This window comes from Rhinolophus hipposideros, assembly GCF_964194185.1.
Source record: "Rhinolophus hipposideros genome assembly, chromosome: 25".
NCBI lineage: Eukaryota > Metazoa > Chordata > Mammalia > Chiroptera > Rhinolophidae > Rhinolophus > Rhinolophus hipposideros.
In genome coordinates, this window is record NC_138071.1 from 8,544,349 (window position 1) to 8,561,948 (window position 17,600).

Here is a 17,600-nt window from a genome sequence, read left to right on the forward strand (position 1 = left end):
TAATTTTGGAAAATCAAAATTATATATGGTGAATCAGTAAGTAGCAATGTTTTTCCTGATCATTTTATTTAACATCTAGGTAGTTTTCTTATTTTAATACTTCCATTTTCACAGTCTTTTCAAGGTAGTATTATACTCACTTCCTGCCATGGCACCCCTACCTGGGTGCCAATCTCTGTTAGGATATTAAGTTATCAAGTTCTGTTAGCCTGCCTTACTTTTTAAACTTTATTTTATTTTAATTGACTTCTAATCATAGACATTCTTTGCATTATAGAGTCAAAATTTTAAAGGTAAGCAACAGCAATGAAGGTTGCAATTATTCAGTTGAAAAATGTTATTACTTTCCTTTTAGTTTAAATATCAACTCTCTCCGTTTTCTCCAACTACAGAGGCCAGTAATAGTAGCCATGAATCTCGCATTGGTCTAGCTGAGGGGTTGGAATCCGAGAAGAAGGCAGTTATACCCCTTGTGATCGTGTCAGCCCTGACTTTTATCTGTCTAGTGGTTCTTGTGGGTATTCTCATCTACTGGAGGTAAGCTGAGTGTTTGTTTTGGAAATGTATTTCATAAAGCTCAGATTTTGACAGTTTTTTTAGCGGAAATGTTTTCAAAGCACTTTCAAAATTTCTTTTATGTGAGAGTTACCAATACTTTATTCAGGTAACTATGAATAAGGTGAGTTTTTGAATCCTGAGATGTAATAATAAAAAATTTGATTGTTCTTATACTTCAATCAAATAATTAAAAGTAAAATGGAGAACCTTTGGTTTCAGTTAATATAATACAGTATTTTGACAATTACACTTTCATATTCATCTAATTAACATTCAAACATTATCATAGCATTTAACATAAATCTAAGCTTTTCAGCTTAAATGTTCCAGCTGTTACAACTTCAAAAGTTATTATTTCGAAAAACATAACATTTTATTAAGAGTAGATTTTGTAGAAAATGCATATCAACTGCATCTAATAAAAATGGTCAATCATATACAAAGTAAAAAATCAAGCAATTAAAACATTAATATAATTAGAAAATGAAGTTAATGACTAATTAAGATGCAAGGGATTTTAACATTTATTATAATTTGCCTTGAGGGTAAAATTTAGCTTCACTCTCATTAATAACCTACTAAAACCTTTAAAGAGCAAGGAAAATTGCATCATAAGCTTCCTATCATATAGCAAGACGAACACATGGCAAATGCGCAAGTTTCTTAGGGTCATGTAAGTCAGTACAAGTGTTATAACTGTTGAAAAAAGGACTTTATGATGCTATAAGGAATCATATCTGTAAACTAAGAAAGGGCATGGGGTAGTACTTTATAGTTTTGTTTTTGGTTTTTTTCCATTTTATTAAGTTTATTGGGGTGATAGTGGTTAATAAAATTTTGTGTTTCAAGTGTACAATTCTATAACACACCATCTGTATATTGCATTGTGTGCTCACCACCCAAAGTCAAATCTCCTTCTGTCACCATGTGTTTGACTCCCTTTATGCTTTTCTATCCACCTCCATCTCCCTTTCCCTCTGGTAACCACCATAGTATTGTCTTTGTCTATGAGTTTTTGTTGTTTGCTTGTCTTGTTCGTTTGTTGTTTGCAGTTTTATGTCCCACATATGAGTGAAATCATATGGTTCTGGACATTTTCCATTTGACTTATTTCACTTAGCATGATAGTCTCAAGATCCACCCATGTTGTCACAATTGGCAGCATTTCACCTTTTCTTACAGCTGAGTAACATACCCTTGTGTATATGTAAAACATCTTCTTTATCTAGTCATCTGTTGAGGGACACTTTGGTTGTTTACCTGTCTTGGCCACAATGAGTCATACTGCATTTAACATATACTTTTGTTTTAAAAGACAATTTTGTTCAGAAGATCTAAAATTAATTTCTGTATTGCTTAGCAACATCTTTTTATAAGTTCCTATCACCACTCTTTATGTTATCCCAAAATACATTCTCTCATTTTATTCAGAAATATTCACTGTGTTTATTGACTGTTTCCCATGTGCCTAATACTGTGATAACTACTATGGGAAAATATTAAAAAATGAATGAATGAATGATAGTCATGTCTGTCAAGAAATTTATGTGTATTGAGGAGAAATAATTTCCCATGAAAAATATATAAAATATTACAAAAAGCATATGCATGTCAGCCGAAATCTCTAAAGCTGAAGGTGGTCAGAGAACAGGGATCTCGATAGGCCAGACTGTACAGAGTAAATGTAAAATGTAGGGGCTTGAGCTGGATAGAATTCAGAAAGGAGATAAAAGGAGAAGGGCATTCCAGGCAGAACACAGCAAGAAGGAGGACCAGGAAGCGGGAGTGAGCTGAGTGTGTCTGAGACAGTGAGGCCTGGAACATGTCGTTGCATGTGAATTGTCATGGGTTGGCTGAGATAGAATATTTCCATGTCCAACTGTATTTCATAGCTGACTTCCTTTACTGAACACGGTAAACTGTAGGCAAGGGAGAACAAATTATGCTTTTGTTATCTTACATGGGTTAGGAGTCCATTTTGTTCATACCATGATGCAAGGAAAGCTGCTTTCTTCAGTTATTTCTATAATTGCCAATGACTCTTTTTACGGAAGATTCTATGCTCAGTAGAGTATCGTGAACATCGCACATAATCCATAAAGACTTACTCAACAACAATTCATATTGCTTTTCTCCCTACTCCCTCCTGGGCTTGTTAGCCCAACTTCTTACCAACATCGATATCATGTTTATTTAGATTACTGGTTTATATCTAACCTGATTTTTCCTGCCAAACCAGTTTTTGAAATTAATGGGAGTTGGGGCTAAACAAATTTAAAATAAGATGGAAAGTGGGACCAAATTCTACTTCATAGTGAATAGTGTTAGAATAAAGTTCCAATAAAGATGTCAGATGGGTTATAGTTATAATATTGAAATAATAATGAGTATCTTAATATATTACTTAATATTTTATTTTCTACAAATTTGAAAATGAGTCTTATTAAATATGATTTGATATTTCATGCAAAATTAAAATCTGGAGTGATTTTTATCTTCTATTAATAATGGGTCATCCCATATGTATTATATAAAGAAAAAAGATAAAATTACAAGTTGGAAAATATATATTTGACTTTCACCAAAAGATATTTCTCTTTTCCTCACAAATAACAATTTATGTACTTTGAATACAGGGTGCATTAGTTTTAAAATGAGCACCCTGATATATATATATATATATATATATGTATATATATATATATATATATATCAGAACATTTGATAGGTATTATATGTGTGTGTGTGTGTGTGTATACACACACACACACACACACACATATAATATCTATCAAATGTTCTGATAAGATTCATCACTTTTACCCTCTTCAAAATTTAACGTATCTGTTCTACTCACATCCATTTGAAGTTAAATCACTTCAAAATGTAAATTTTTATATCAGTAATACAACAGGGATACAATTTGCTAAATTACAAAAAAACAAAACAACAACAAAAATGTCAGTGTTAGTGCATTCTTCAAGGTTTGTATGAATTATCCAAATTCCATTGTAGATGCATTTGTAAATGATATGATTTCACTAGCCAAGATGGAAGCATTTTAGACCTTCTGGGAAAGTACAGCCTGTGGGACAGTTGAAAAATCAAATGGCATACCAACAAGAGTCCTAATGGCAACACAGTCCTATAAGTTTTTCCAAGTTGATATATTTAAATTTTTTTCTGAGCTAATTTTTAGGAGAAAAGATAACCTCAAAGTGGTGTAACAAATCCTCTCTTTTGTCTAACTTCCCTAATTCAAGGTGGTCTTCTGTGTGTTGTGTAAACCTAGAGAGACAGCATGTAGCAGGAAGACAGAACAAATTAGAGGTGATGAAACCTGGATCCCTTTCCCAGTACAGCGTGGCATTTGCTGTGTGGCCATAGGCATGGCACTGACCCACCTAGGAATTAGTTTCTCTTTTTACCATTTGGGGGTAATGTTCACTAGATCATCTTTCAGATTTCAGTCAGACCTTCTTCAGGGTTTCTGTGATGAATGCAACATGATGAATATTGTTTCATATTTGTCTAAGGTTCTAAAAAATGGAAGAATAATTACGCATTTCTAGCTCTCAGTTCTAAATACTGTGATGAAAAGGTGTAAATTAAATAATCAGATTAACATTGATTGATAGGACCTATGTCTACAAGTTTAAAACAGTCATCACTTTTCTCATCATGGCTGAGTGATAATTAGCAGGAAACACAGTTATCAACACTTGGCACATAGATGTGAAGACATTCACTGCTTATACAGAACAGATGGACCATTGATACTGAATCATGTCATACATTAAATAATGTGCCTTGAAATTGTTTTCCAGATGTTTTAAGGTATAATTTACATGAGCCAAGTTGTATGTTTTTAAAATGTAAAATTACCTCAATAAGGAAGATTTTCTCAAGGTTCTTTTTAAAGAAGACAAAGGGTGAATTTTTGAAAGCTTTTTAAATAGTTAGACTCTAAAAACTCCAAAGATATACTCAACAAAACAGCACTCCATCAAAAGCAGTACAGAAAACAGCTTTCCACAGGCACATTGTTTTGGCGAGGGGAATGGAAAGAAAAGCATAACAAATTCTCTCTTGGTCTTAAATTTAAGTTTGTGGACCATTGAGGGGAGCCACCAACCCAGCAGGAAGGCCTCCCAGTACCAAGCTGCCTTTCAAGTAGAATTTCACCTCTAGGTAACTTCTATAACTTATCCCTAAGCAATGTACAGATGCCTTTCATCCAGAATTTATCCTGTGCTGTTTTAATGTTTTCCACTTATAAGCTTTTGGTTTGATTCATAAGATTCTTTTGTTACTGGTTAATGCGGGTAACATTATTGGACCACTTATTTTTTAAAACCAACAAATGTTTGATTACATAGCTGAAAAGAGTAGAGCTAGTATATACCCAGATACTACAATGAATGTTAGCAACATGTTAAAGCTCAATACCAACATAAATTTACCTTTTCTGTTCTGTGAGATACTACCGTGTTTCCCCGAAAAGAAGACCTACCCAGAAAAATAAGCCTTCGACATCCCCTGAACTTAAGCCCTAATGCCTCTTTTGGAGCAAAAATTCATATAAGACCTGGTCTTGTTTTTGGGGAAACATGGTACCTTTTTCCCATTCTCTCCAACATATCCTCTGTCTGTCCATCCATCCATCCATCCATCCATCCATCCACCCATCCATCCATCCATCAATCCATCTGTCCGTCCATCCATCCATTCAGCTAGCTCTCCATTTATCCATCTTTCCCTCAGTATACGTCCCACCACTTCCTCCCAAATGTATCGAGATTTTAAGTTATCCCATTAGAAGCTCAGGTGGTAAGAGAGTCTAGGATGCAGCTGAATCATTTATGGCTGGTGAGATATAGTTGCTCCTGGAAATCCATCTAATCATTCATTATTTGACATCTATTGTACTACTGACACTGTGTTAAAAGTTGGGTCTACATAAATCAAAAAAACATGCATCTATCTTTTTTAAAAAATGTAATGAGGATATGGGAACAAAACAAATATGTTCCAAAATAATTCCCAAAATAATTACTAACCACCAGTTAATAAAAATATTTAAAATAATAGAGAATAATATCCAGGAAGTAAAGGTCATCCTTGGATTCGTTAAGCATGTTTTTCAAAGCAGTCGCTATAAGGTGAGTGTGAATAGAAGTTTGCGTTGGGTGTAGTGGAAGCAAAGAAAGTGGAATGCTAGAATCTGCCTAGGAAATGAGAGGCTGTTTCACAGGGAAGGTATCACTGGGCTATTTTTAAGGAGGACAGAGTTTTCCTGACATATTAGTGAGTAAGGCATTTGGATCAGAAGGAGAACCATGTTTAAAGCAGGGGGAGAAATACTGAGTTGGGACAGAACAAAGCATGTTCCGTGATCTACAACTTGCTAGTATGACTGGAATATAAACATCAGAAAGGGTGAGGACCATAGGTAGGTAGAGTGTACATATCAAAAGATCTTGGATACCACAATCTAAAAATCTGTGAAATACAGAACTAGAGCCAAAGTCTCAAAATAATAGGGAGATAGATTTTTGGCTTGACACAAGAAAGATTTCAACAGTTGGAGGCATAAGAGTGGATTGGGAAGACCTCCTTTCTGGTACCATTTGGAGGTAACTTAGAAGGGAATGAATTTTGAGCAGGTATAAGAAAGAAATATGTAGTAACTAGAAGTGACTCATAAAGAAGTGAGCTACTTGTCAGTGAAGGTATTCAAACTGGACCTTCTCTTTTATGCCAAAAATGTTGTTGAGGGGATTATTATATTAGTTGTGATAATGTACTATTGTCCCCAAAGGTATTTTATAACTTTAAGATTCATTGAAAAATAAACAGAATCCGTTTTACTGGATTGTGTAACCATATTTTAGAGGAATCGAAGATATTTTAATTCTGTGATCTTAAAAGCAAGTATCAACCTGGTGTTTCCATATCAGTGTGTCAGCACGTGCTCCATCTGTGGTTGCACAGATAGGCCAGATTTCCCTGTAGTTTCTGCTTCTGCTTTTGGTTATGCTTGAATGTAGACTTTCAGTAGGACAGTAGGACAGTTTCAGTAGGACAGTTTCCTGCTCGTGAGACCTGTAACCCTCATGCCTCCACTCCTCGCAGTCTGCTACACTCGCTCCTCTTTCTGGGATAAGAACCTAACTCAGGTTCCCTTTGTCAATTTGCCATCTCCTTCTTGCACCACCTATTCTCTTTTGAAGACATTGTGATGTCCTCTCGGTTACCTGTGTTCTCACAGGTTTGCTTATCAAAGGCTTGTCCCATCAGAGCACAGGGCTAGTTTTTGCTATGCATGTCATTGCCTTTGGATTTTCTTCTTGTGAAACGAAGGTTATATGTTACATAATTTAATACTACTCCTACATATTGCAGTGAATTCATTGAACATGTATTTTGGGGGTACCTACAACATGTTAGACACTGTTCTTAGCACCGAGGACTAACACTACCATGATTCAGACAAAGTCCTTTCCCTTTGTGGAGCTTACATGCTTATGAAGTAGGATCAGTTAAAAACACGTCAGACAAATAAGCAAATATATCAATATCGTATTTCTTACGTTGGTAAGTGCCACAAAGCAAACAAAAGGGCGAAGAACAGTGACTTGGTGGGCTGGGTGGTACTTGCAGCTGGTCTGGTCAGAGAAACACTCTCAGAGGAAGTAACACTTGAGCCAATGCAAAAATGACGGGAGGGAGGGAGGTGGCCAGACGGAAAGAGCAAAGCCTTGAGATGGTGCTGATGGGGCCTCTTCAAGGGAGAAAGAGACCAGTGCAGACTAGAGCCTAGTGGGTGAGGGAAGGACTTGCAGGTGATGGCACTGCTGAAGTAGGCAGGGGACCAGGTCACAGAGGGTCAGTCTCTCCTGAAATAATTGAATATCTTTCTAATTCCAGTGGGAAGCCATTGAAGAATTTAATGCTGGGAACTTATTACTGAAAATATATCACAATGTAGGTGTGTCACATAAGAATAAATGTTATGTTAAAGTTCATTAAGATTGTATCTTATAGCCTGAAGCTTTTAAATGGAAAATGATATTGGCATTTTTACTCAAACAGGTATTTCTGTTATATTTCAACTTAATCACTCATGAATAATACTTCAAATAAATTAAATGACCCGCATCAAAGAGTGTCATTAGCAGTTTTAATTATCTAAATTTTTTAATTAGGGATGGTTTGCATTAGTTTATAGCAGCAGTTGGTTCTTTGCTCTTCTCAGCAGTTTATAGTGTGCTCTTACCAGATGCTACTCTTATTATCTGAATGAAAATAGATTCAGGTGACATTGTAGGTCATCGTTGTCGTTAATTCCAAATATATTTATTCTCAAAACCCTCATCAACAAGGCTAGGATCTGTTGGAAAGAAAATCACCCCTGTTTTTGATTATATGCTCATTATTTCCTCACTTTGTTCTGTCATTACTGCATTGTACTTACAATATAAAGCTGCCTTCTTTTTTCATCAACATGTTACCCCTGTGAAATTTCATTTCTACATAATCATAGCTTGCTGCTTTTTGCTAGCCCCTGAATATGCTCAGAAGCACCTGGTCACTGAAATATTGAGTGAAAATATTTTTGGACACACTTTCTTTTCCGCTCTGGTCCTGTCCAAGATGGCAGGATACACTGGTATATAGCAACTGTGAAAGAGAAACTAGGGCGTTGAGGTGTCTTATCTCCTCAGAGTACTACTTGGTACCAACTACTTCAGATGCCATCTCTGCTTTCAGTATGTCCGCTGTCTGCTCACTCTTCTGCATCTGGTACAGGTAAAACTGAGATAAATTTGGAGGCCATAAATGTCTTTAATGCCTTGTGTTTTATAAAATAGATATTGATTTCCACTTATGTTTCAATTCTGGAGATTTCTGTCATAATTTTCAAGTAGCTCAGAAGTTGTCTTATTACCTGTGGCAGCCAGTAGTATAAATTGCTTTCTTTCCTTTCCAGGAAATGCTTCCAGACTGCACACTTTTATTTAGAAGACAGTACTTCCCCTCGAGTAATATCCACACCTCCAACACCTGTCTTTCCAATTTCAGGTAATAGCTTAAAGTGTGACCGTGAGTAGCCGGTAGATGTTTATGGAGAAGCACAGTATTGGAAGGTTTATCCTCATTGGAATACTTAACAAATGACTTAAATATAGATTAGTAAATATTTGTGTTGCCCCAAATATTTATTCCATCACATATCAGGCACCCAGGTTTATATCTTGTTCTCATAAATTTTGAACATTCTTAACCATACAGACGACGTGGCAAAATAATTCGTAATTGTTCAGATGTAATATTACAGAACATAAATATTGTAACAACAAAATATTAGTTAAGAGTAATGCTAACTTTCAGTCATTTCAGTTACTTTAATGGAAACCTAAACAGCAAAAGCAGACTAAATCAATGCAGTAGAGTAGACAGGACAAGATAACAAAAATGAGGATAAAGCTTAGTTTCTTCCTGATCCTGTGAGTTTACATGAGAAAAGTTCTCTTGATTGCATTAGAAAAAATAAATAAACAAGTAAAATGGTTAGGGTAGAAAAATTTGTGAGTCCAAAGAGGGCATGGTTGCCTGAAACACTTCAAATCAAAATATCAGACAGTTAAATACCTGTGAAAATATTACGTTGTATTTTTTTTTTATCAGTACGTACCTGGTTACAATACGTACGAATTAGCCAGTGTCATTTTGATTAAGACACCCATTGAGCCTATAGTTCACACTATAACTAAATTCATAGACACTTACTTAACTAACATTGTATAACATTTCAGAATGAAAGGGGTAACAAAAAAGAATTATCTAGAAATGTGTGGTCTATGGAAGAAACATTGGAGGTCAGAGGATGAGATAAGGATAGAGAGAGTCACCAATCAGGGAAACAAAAGGAAATGTGGCCATTTTGTTGTGGCCATTTTACAGAAGCCTCTTTTTAAAATTGCCTGGTACTACATAAGTTATTGCTAAAGGCCTGAGTTCTACCGGATGTTATTTTCTGGGATCTCATGATTTAAAAAACATGAGAGAGAGAGAGAGAGAGAGAGAGAGAGAGAGAGAGAGAGAGAAGCATTTTCTTTGTAATTTTCAATAGATTTAGGAATTAGAAATATTTGGCTCTTTTTATCCTCTTTCATCAACTCTGTCTTTAACAACTACTGTTTTATTTCTGTTTTTCTAGTTTATATTAAAATTCTGTGTGTTTATTTTAGTACAGCACAATTTCTCATCCACATATTTAGAATTTGGAGACTGGCAGTTCTCAGGTATCTGGTGCCTTTTGATTCCCTTCACTTTGAAACATACCTCTTCTACATACCCCAGCAGCATGGGGGTGCAAATTAACCATCATGTTATCCAAAGTCCATCATAGTTTATTATTAACAACAAATCAAATAAAGGACCTTGTCCATGAAACCCGAAATCCAAAATCCCTGTTCTAAGTTTCAGAACAGTTATCAAGGGCATTTTCTCCTGATCACCTAAATATGCACATTTTCATGTAAAATCAGAAAATAAAAAGATATGTTCATCTCACTTACTTGAAGATCAATTCATAAAAGAAATTACCAAAATAACACAACTGTAAATAAAAAGTAGTCAGTTTGCTTGTGAAAGAGGTTACCTGTACAGGAGAATATCAATGGGTTTGAAGGACTTTTACTAGAAGAGCCAATGATTTAGATGTGACAAATCATTTCTGTTTTCTTATCTAATTATAAAACCTTCCAGGTAAGATCCTTCTGTAGGTGTGAAGGTGGAATTACATCTTTGTCTAGTGTTTCTTAAGTTTAACTGACTAATTCAATTTTAGTATTCAGGTACACTCATCTAAGCGACAGAACAGATGGATTCTAATTTTTTTTTTAATCAACAAATTCTTGGTAACTGAAGCTTAAAAGTATTAAATGGCCTAGATGCTGAACATCTGCTGATGTAAAGAACTGTTTCTAGTGAAATGTGTTTGATGTTTCCTTGTCGGAGAAATCACTTGTGAAATTGCATACTGTGAACTAGTAATATGTTTAATCTAAGGAAGTCTTTCCAGGAAAAAAAAAGTAGAGCCAGTTGAAATAATTTGGCCCCTTCACTATTAATTAACAGATCCAATGACTTTGTTTACATAGCATATTTTCAAGTTAGAATTTTTGAAATATTACAGATTAAAAGTCCCAAAAGTTTTTGACATTTTTTAAATGAATAGTCTGCATATAAATGTTCTTTGTTATTTAAAAAGTGAAGGAAAAAATGTTTTCAAATGTAAAAATCTGACTAGTTAACCGTAAGCCTTTAAACTATACAATTTTATAAAACTGAAATTGCACTCTATATTATGTTTAGGCCATGGTAAAATTGAAACTATCTTATGTCTACATTTTCCTCCAGAATTTACATACAACTCCCACTCATCTTCAAGAAAGTTACCCATAAAGAGATACAGTTTATTAATAAGAAGAGAGGGTTTGGTGGTATTTATAATTTAACATTGACAATTAATTCTATTTTTCATTAGAGTATGAGAGGAAAAGAGATGCCTGATCAAAACAATTCTAAAATGCAGGTTATGATTGATAATAAATATAGAGAAATTTGGTAATTGTTGCTTAATGTTTCATTGACTTAATGTTTCATTATAAGTGCACTTGAAGTTTCTTTAGAAGAAGGTACTTTATAAATCTTTATAAATGAGAGGCACATCCATTTAATTTGAATTATCCTTTCTAATCTAATTTTTTTATTCATTTAGATGATGTGGGAGCAATTCCAATAAAGCACTTTCCAAAGCATGTTGCAGACTTACATGCAAGCAGTGGCTTTAGTGAAGAATTTGAGGTATGATTTTAATGTCTATTTTAAGTGATATGGAAAATAGCAAATTTAAGAGATTCAGCAGTAGGTTGTTTCTTGACCTAATGTCATTGAAACCATTTTCACTTTTAGCAAGAATATTAGTTCCATAGTCACTATGTGTTTGGGAGATACATTGTGTTTATCATATAATTTAGGAAATTGGTTTTCCATGTTAAAAGCCATGTTGTACTAGAAGAAAAATTAAAAACATTGTTAATACTCATCCATAAAATACAGAATTCCAGCATTCTTTTCTTTTTAATTAAAATTTATTGTGGTGACAGTGGTTAGTAAAATTACATAGGTTTCAATGATCTGAATTAGTAACACTGATTCTTTTTAATTTCTAAATTATATAAGTTACAATAAACCACTAAATTTCATGATTTTCAGCCAGAGTACATACAAACTCTTAACTGTATTACATCAGCTTGAATGCACTTATTGGTACAGGTATAATAAATATTATACAAGGTAAAATCCCATCTTCTCAAGAAGATAATATATTTCTAAAAAACATTTAAACTTTGCAATCAGTGAAAATTTTTCTGGTAATATCCCTTAACATCCGCTTAGATAGAAGGGACAGGGAGATTTATTGCAAATTTATCGTGGCTCACTGAACTACCCATTTAGCAGATTTTTCAAAACAGGGTTCCATAAGCTCCCAGTGAAAAATAACAACCAGAAACAGTAAGTTACCATTATTGACCACTCCCTAATATGCCAGTCACTGTACTAAGTGATTCTATATTTAACCTTCACCCAACTCTGGAAGTTGTTTTTATTTCTATTCCTGTGACTGATTAAATCAACTTTCAAAGAAGTTAATTAACAACTAATAAATAGCAGAGCTGGGATTCAAACCTAGGTCTGTGATTTTAAAACTCATGTCCTTTTCTTGCCAGCAAATTGGGGGTCTTCAGGCCCCCTCTGGCCCCTCCCCTGTAAGAATCATTACTTTGCTTTTCTGTCTCCCGCTAAACTCCCGTTTTGAGCTCTGATACTGATCAGAGGGTGCACTCTTTCCATTGCACCCAGCAACCTCATCCCGGGAATTACGTTAACCAAGGTGAATATTTAGAAAGGAAAATGCCATAGACTAGAAAGCTTTAAGAAACAAAAACAATCAAAAATGAAATATGCTAGAGTTTTACTAAATTTAAAAAAAAGCCAATTCATTTCATCCTAAAAGAAATCTAAGTGTCAGCTACATTGAATAAAAAAACAGTGTGAGAGAATGACAAAGTAAAATGAAATAATATAAAGAATTACATACTTAAAACATCAAATTATTTTTTCTTACTATAATAGAGGTTCCTGGGGAGTGTAATGTTAAACTCATGAAAACTATCAGGCTCAGATCAAACAAAATAATAATTGAAAGAGGGATACTATATCGAGGATAGGTCTAGTCTTCCAGATGTTAAAAACCATAAAGAAAAAAATAGACAATTTATAATAAAAGTTGCTGATAGCATGTGTGCAAAGGCCAATTTATAGTTTTCAACTATAAAATCATTTTGAATATTATTAAGCCATTCATAACAATTAAATTAATAAAATAACCTCAGAAAGTGTTTTCTTAATTCCATTGCTTTTAACCCAGTTTGATTCAAGAAAACTTTTCATTAACTTAACTAGCCTAATAACTAATAATGCTGGGCCTTTTAAGGGCTTCATATATTAAATTGTTTTTAAATCTAGAATCAGAATGACTATTACTATAAAAGAGGCCTCAAAAGCTTATTTGGAGAGAGGCTGGGCAGTTTACTGATGAATCAGTTTCATATTTGGGTTATATACTTCCTCAAAAATTATAAGGCTTTCATGTTATGCTCTTAATATTAACTAATTGTAAATTCTAAACTAACATATTTAGATAGAAAGCATCTCTAAAAAGAATTTTATTAATTTTAAAAGATAATTGCCAGAAGTAATTTTTCTGTACCCACTGAAGTTTAAATTAAAAAGAGGTCTACTAATTAAAAATGTAAAAAGTAATGCTATCTAAATTTTTGTTTCTAAATGACCCAGAAAAAGAGTTTCAGAGATTTTTAATATTTTGATAGCTCTAAATCTGTTACAAACCACCTAATAGAATGCTGTTTATTCTTTAAAATGACTCAAAGAAAAAAAAAATGTATCACTAATTAAGAGTTTCAAATTTTACCAGAGTGGTCGAATAGTATTATATTTGGATAATAGCAAATCCAACTAACATAACAAAATGTGTCATCAAATCTATGGTGATTCTCATCTCCGTTGTTTTTTTTAAATCCATCATATTTTTATATCACTGTCCCTTTTTAAATTGTCACTTTTTTCCTTTTATATAATTCGAAAGTTCCAAATTGTTAGAATTTTTGATTTGCATGCAACTGTTTGAAACATTGTTTTGTTACTATTTGACAAATGTATTTATTGCATGATCATAGTTTTCCATTGTAAACCTAATATGAACACTTTTTTTTCTCATTTGTCGTGTGCTGTGGAATTTGATTTCTTTACTTTTTTGGCATTCATTCCCTCATTAGACACTGAAAGAGTTTTACCAGGTAAGGCATTATTTCACTGCATTTTCTTTTAGCCAAGAAATAGTTGTAACATGTAAAAAATATACATTTTTTTTGGATAAACTGTTTTGTTTCTTCTTCTTCATGATATTTTAAGGCACTTTGTTTGAAAGAATATGTGTTAAAATGTTATACGTGCAATTTCTTTACAGGAAGTGCAGAGCTGTACTGTTGATTTAGGTATTACAGCAGACAGCTCCAATCACCCAGACAACAAACACAAGAACCGATACATAAACATCGTTGCCTGTAAGTACTTCCTTAACTGAGCTCTGATTTTGGAATCATTGTCATTGCCATGCTTTTAAACAATATCTGGAAGTCTTCTGAGAGCGGACCTCAGTGTAACTGTTTCAGGACCTTTTTCTCCGGGAATAAGACTTGTGTTAGAAAATACATAGCATTCCATCACTCCAATTTAAATACATTCTGTAGTTAATGACATCTGTTGCTTTTTAATTAAAACAAACTTCAATTTTAATCCAGTCCCGTCTCAGGTCCCATGGACTGTAAATTTGTTCTTATGGTTTCTGTCATTATTTGTATTCTATGGTCCTAGTGGCACTTTAGATCTACCTACTTTTATGTGAATTTATTCACCAAGTGATATTTTCTTTAGACTTTATTTTTTCCTTCTGACGTTTTCCTCCCTCTTTTGACATTCTCCCTGGGTTTTATAAAGGGCTAGAGTCCTTCTTTCCCTTTGTTTTCTTAGCTGTTCTCTCTCTTTTTCTTCTTAATGAGCAGCTATCTGGCTCTTTTCTTTAATGCAAGTTTACCTATTTCTTCCTATGAAATTACCATCTTTCTTCCTTCTTTTTTTAATTGAAGCATAATTGACATACAACATTCTATTAGTTTCAGGTGTACATCATAGCAATTCAACAGTTGTATGCAGTACCTCTTATTTACATCTCTTCTCTTTTATTTTTTTTTATATTCCCTCCCCTCCATCTCTTGAAATCCGTCTTCATTCCCCCTGCCCGAAACTTCTCCATATATCCTTCCTTACGTATTCACTGAGCTTTTATTATCACATTTTTCTAAATAGTTGCATAGTTGCTGCCTTCCTTTCCATGGCGCTTACACTTTGTTTTTTAGTAGACGGTTCTGCTTCCTGTTTGTCTTCCCCAATGGAAGCTTCTATCTCAGCTGCACATAAAAACTCAGATGCTTCTTGGAGAGGGTGAAATTGTTAAACTATTCTCTCTACAAGCTAAATAAAACACCCACCAGCTAACTAAGAAGAGGATGGAGATTAACATTTACTGTAAGGACATTATTTTGTTTAATCTCCAAAACAACTTGGCAAGATAGGTCATAACAGTCCTGTTTTAGAAATGAAGAAAAACAACCCAGGAAATTTACCCAGTAACATCCATCAAAATATATTAGAACCATAATAAAAAAGAGTGTCAGCCTGGCCCAAACCCATCGTTCCATTGCCATACGTCTATTTCTGCACCTTCGTAAGCCGCTATTGTCTCAGAGGTATTATTATCCCAGAATATCTCTTTAACTTGTCATGGTTTCGCCCGTATTCACTTCCTCGTCCTTGAAAAGAATAAATGGTCTTCCCTGTGAAACTACCACGTTTCCTTTTAGTAACACTTTGCTTTCTTTTTATGTAGTCCCTGCAAGTAAATAGAGTTTCTCTGTAGAACTGAAGTCGATCCCCAACCCCTCGTTTCACCATGTTTTAATTGCCACAGTACACAATGTGTAAATTACCATAGTCCTCATCTCCTGTTACAGACTTTGTAGGATCCACATCCTCTGGTCTTGGACAAACACTCACTCTCCTGCCTCCCTTTGCAGTACTTCCTCTTTGAGGTTCTTCCCTTGAAAGAGCCACCGCTGTAACCATTCACAGAAACTCCCTCGTCCCTTCTGCTTTCTTTTCTGCTTTCTCTTCCTCCATCAGTCTCCTCTGCAGAGCATAATGCTGCCATCCATCCTTTGCTTTCTGAGACCCCATCACTCTCCTCTTCCCTTCAGCAGCTCTCCACTGTTCACAGCCCCAGCACCTTTAGAGACCCATCTAAGAAGCCAAGTTCAGGTTTCAGTATGAAAACATTTAGTATCATCCCAAACTAATACAATTTCTTCCTTCATGTTCCACTCCTCCTTTGCACGTCTCTCTTGACTCCTGAGTAGTCCTGTCTGTGTGTATGTCTATTCTCACCTTCTACTAGAAAACTTCTTGAAGGCAGAAGCTCTTGTTTCTTTTTATCTTTATCTTTGTCATCTCTGTAGCCCCAAAAAGCCTACTAAAGTAAATTATATTTGCATTGATGTTAATTGTACTTGATAAATTACGATATAAATTTTATTTTAATTATTTTTAATTTAAAAAAAATGAGTAAATGACCTTTACGCTGAAAAGTCGTCTGTACTCTAATGAATTTTTTTTAATATTATTACAGATGATCATAGTAGGGTTAAGCTTGCACAACTTGCTGAGAAAGACGGCAAGCTGACGGATTACATCAATGCCAATTATGTTGACGTAAGCATGTTTTGATGGCTATATTTATGGAAATTACATTAGACTATGAATTGATTGTACCACTGTGCTGTACATATACTAGTACTTAATTTATGTTGTATGATAGATAATAAAAAATACACATCAGCAGTGAGCGATCCTGGGATTGAAGGGTTTCAGATTGAATTACAGTCAAGCTATTGTATTTGGTATATCTTCTGCATGAGAAAGGGATTCAGGCTGGGAGTGTATGTTCAAGGTAGAATGTGTCTATTCAGAGGGGTTTGTAACTCCTTAAATGTGAAGGCCAGGACCTGTGCTTAGTTTGAATAACTTTGTTGCCCCGGAACTCCTTAGCACAACATTGTGTCCATAGCAGCTGATCAATCAATCCGGACTGAAAAATGTTCAAAGTGGTACCAGCTGAAAGTGATCAGTAAACCAGTTATCTGCCTTTATAATCCTGGGCATCCCTCAGGAACCCAGCTTTGTGGGACTTACTGGGGCTCCCCAAGGGCTGCAGACCACTCACTAACTGACTGATTTTTCACTGTGGTCGACTGAATGTCGGAGGAACTCTGCCATTTTCCTGACACTGACCTCTCAGTCTAGCTGTCTGAAGGCTTACGCTGTGTGGAACATGAATTCAAAGAAGTCAGTTCCAAACATAAGTAAACAGTGGGTTAAAGGTGTCCTCCTCATGCTTCCAGAGCAGGCCATGTTTATGTCCTGTCAAACATGGGCTTTGGAGTCAGAACTGATTCTGACTCCCAACTCTGCCACTGGCTCACTGGGGGAGTTTGGAAAGCCACTTAATGCCTCTGAGCTTCCGTTTCTTCATCTCCATATCAGGGTTGATGCCTTCATTTTGCATATAGATTAAGGATGAGGGTTAATGCTTAGAAAGCATCTTGGCCAACAGTGGGTGCTCAATGAAGCATAGCTATTAAAGGTTAGCATTGCTCAGTTCCAGCAGAGAGAGGGTCAGGAGACAACCCCAGAGGTCTCCTAACTGATGCAGACAGCGGAGCCTCAGTGCCTCACACATTTCAGAGCTGCACAACGAAGGACCAGATAGTAAGCAG

General features: G+C 34.9%; 1 protein-coding gene across 5 annotated transcripts in view; it reads left to right on the plus strand.

Moving 5' to 3' along the window:
- PTPRZ1 (protein tyrosine phosphatase receptor type Z1) overlaps positions 1-17,600 on the plus strand; it is a 187,428-nt gene that overhangs the window by 153,416 nt on the left and 16,412 nt on the right. For 3 of the 5 annotated variants that reach the window (XM_081038791.1, XM_081038793.1, XM_081038795.1), the window contains 6 exons: positions 393-537; positions 8,552-8,643; positions 11,348-11,433; positions 13,989-14,009; positions 14,180-14,276; positions 16,454-16,536. In XM_081038791.1, the coding sequence (XP_080894917.1) occupies positions 393-537; positions 8,552-8,643; positions 11,348-11,433; positions 13,989-14,009; positions 14,180-14,276; positions 16,454-16,536 (524 nt within the window). The remainder of the gene's footprint in view (positions 1-392; positions 538-8,551; positions 8,644-11,347; positions 11,434-13,988; positions 14,010-14,179; positions 14,277-16,453; positions 16,537-17,600) is intronic. The other 2 variants (XM_081038792.1, XM_081038794.1) reach the window with 1 other exon arrangement.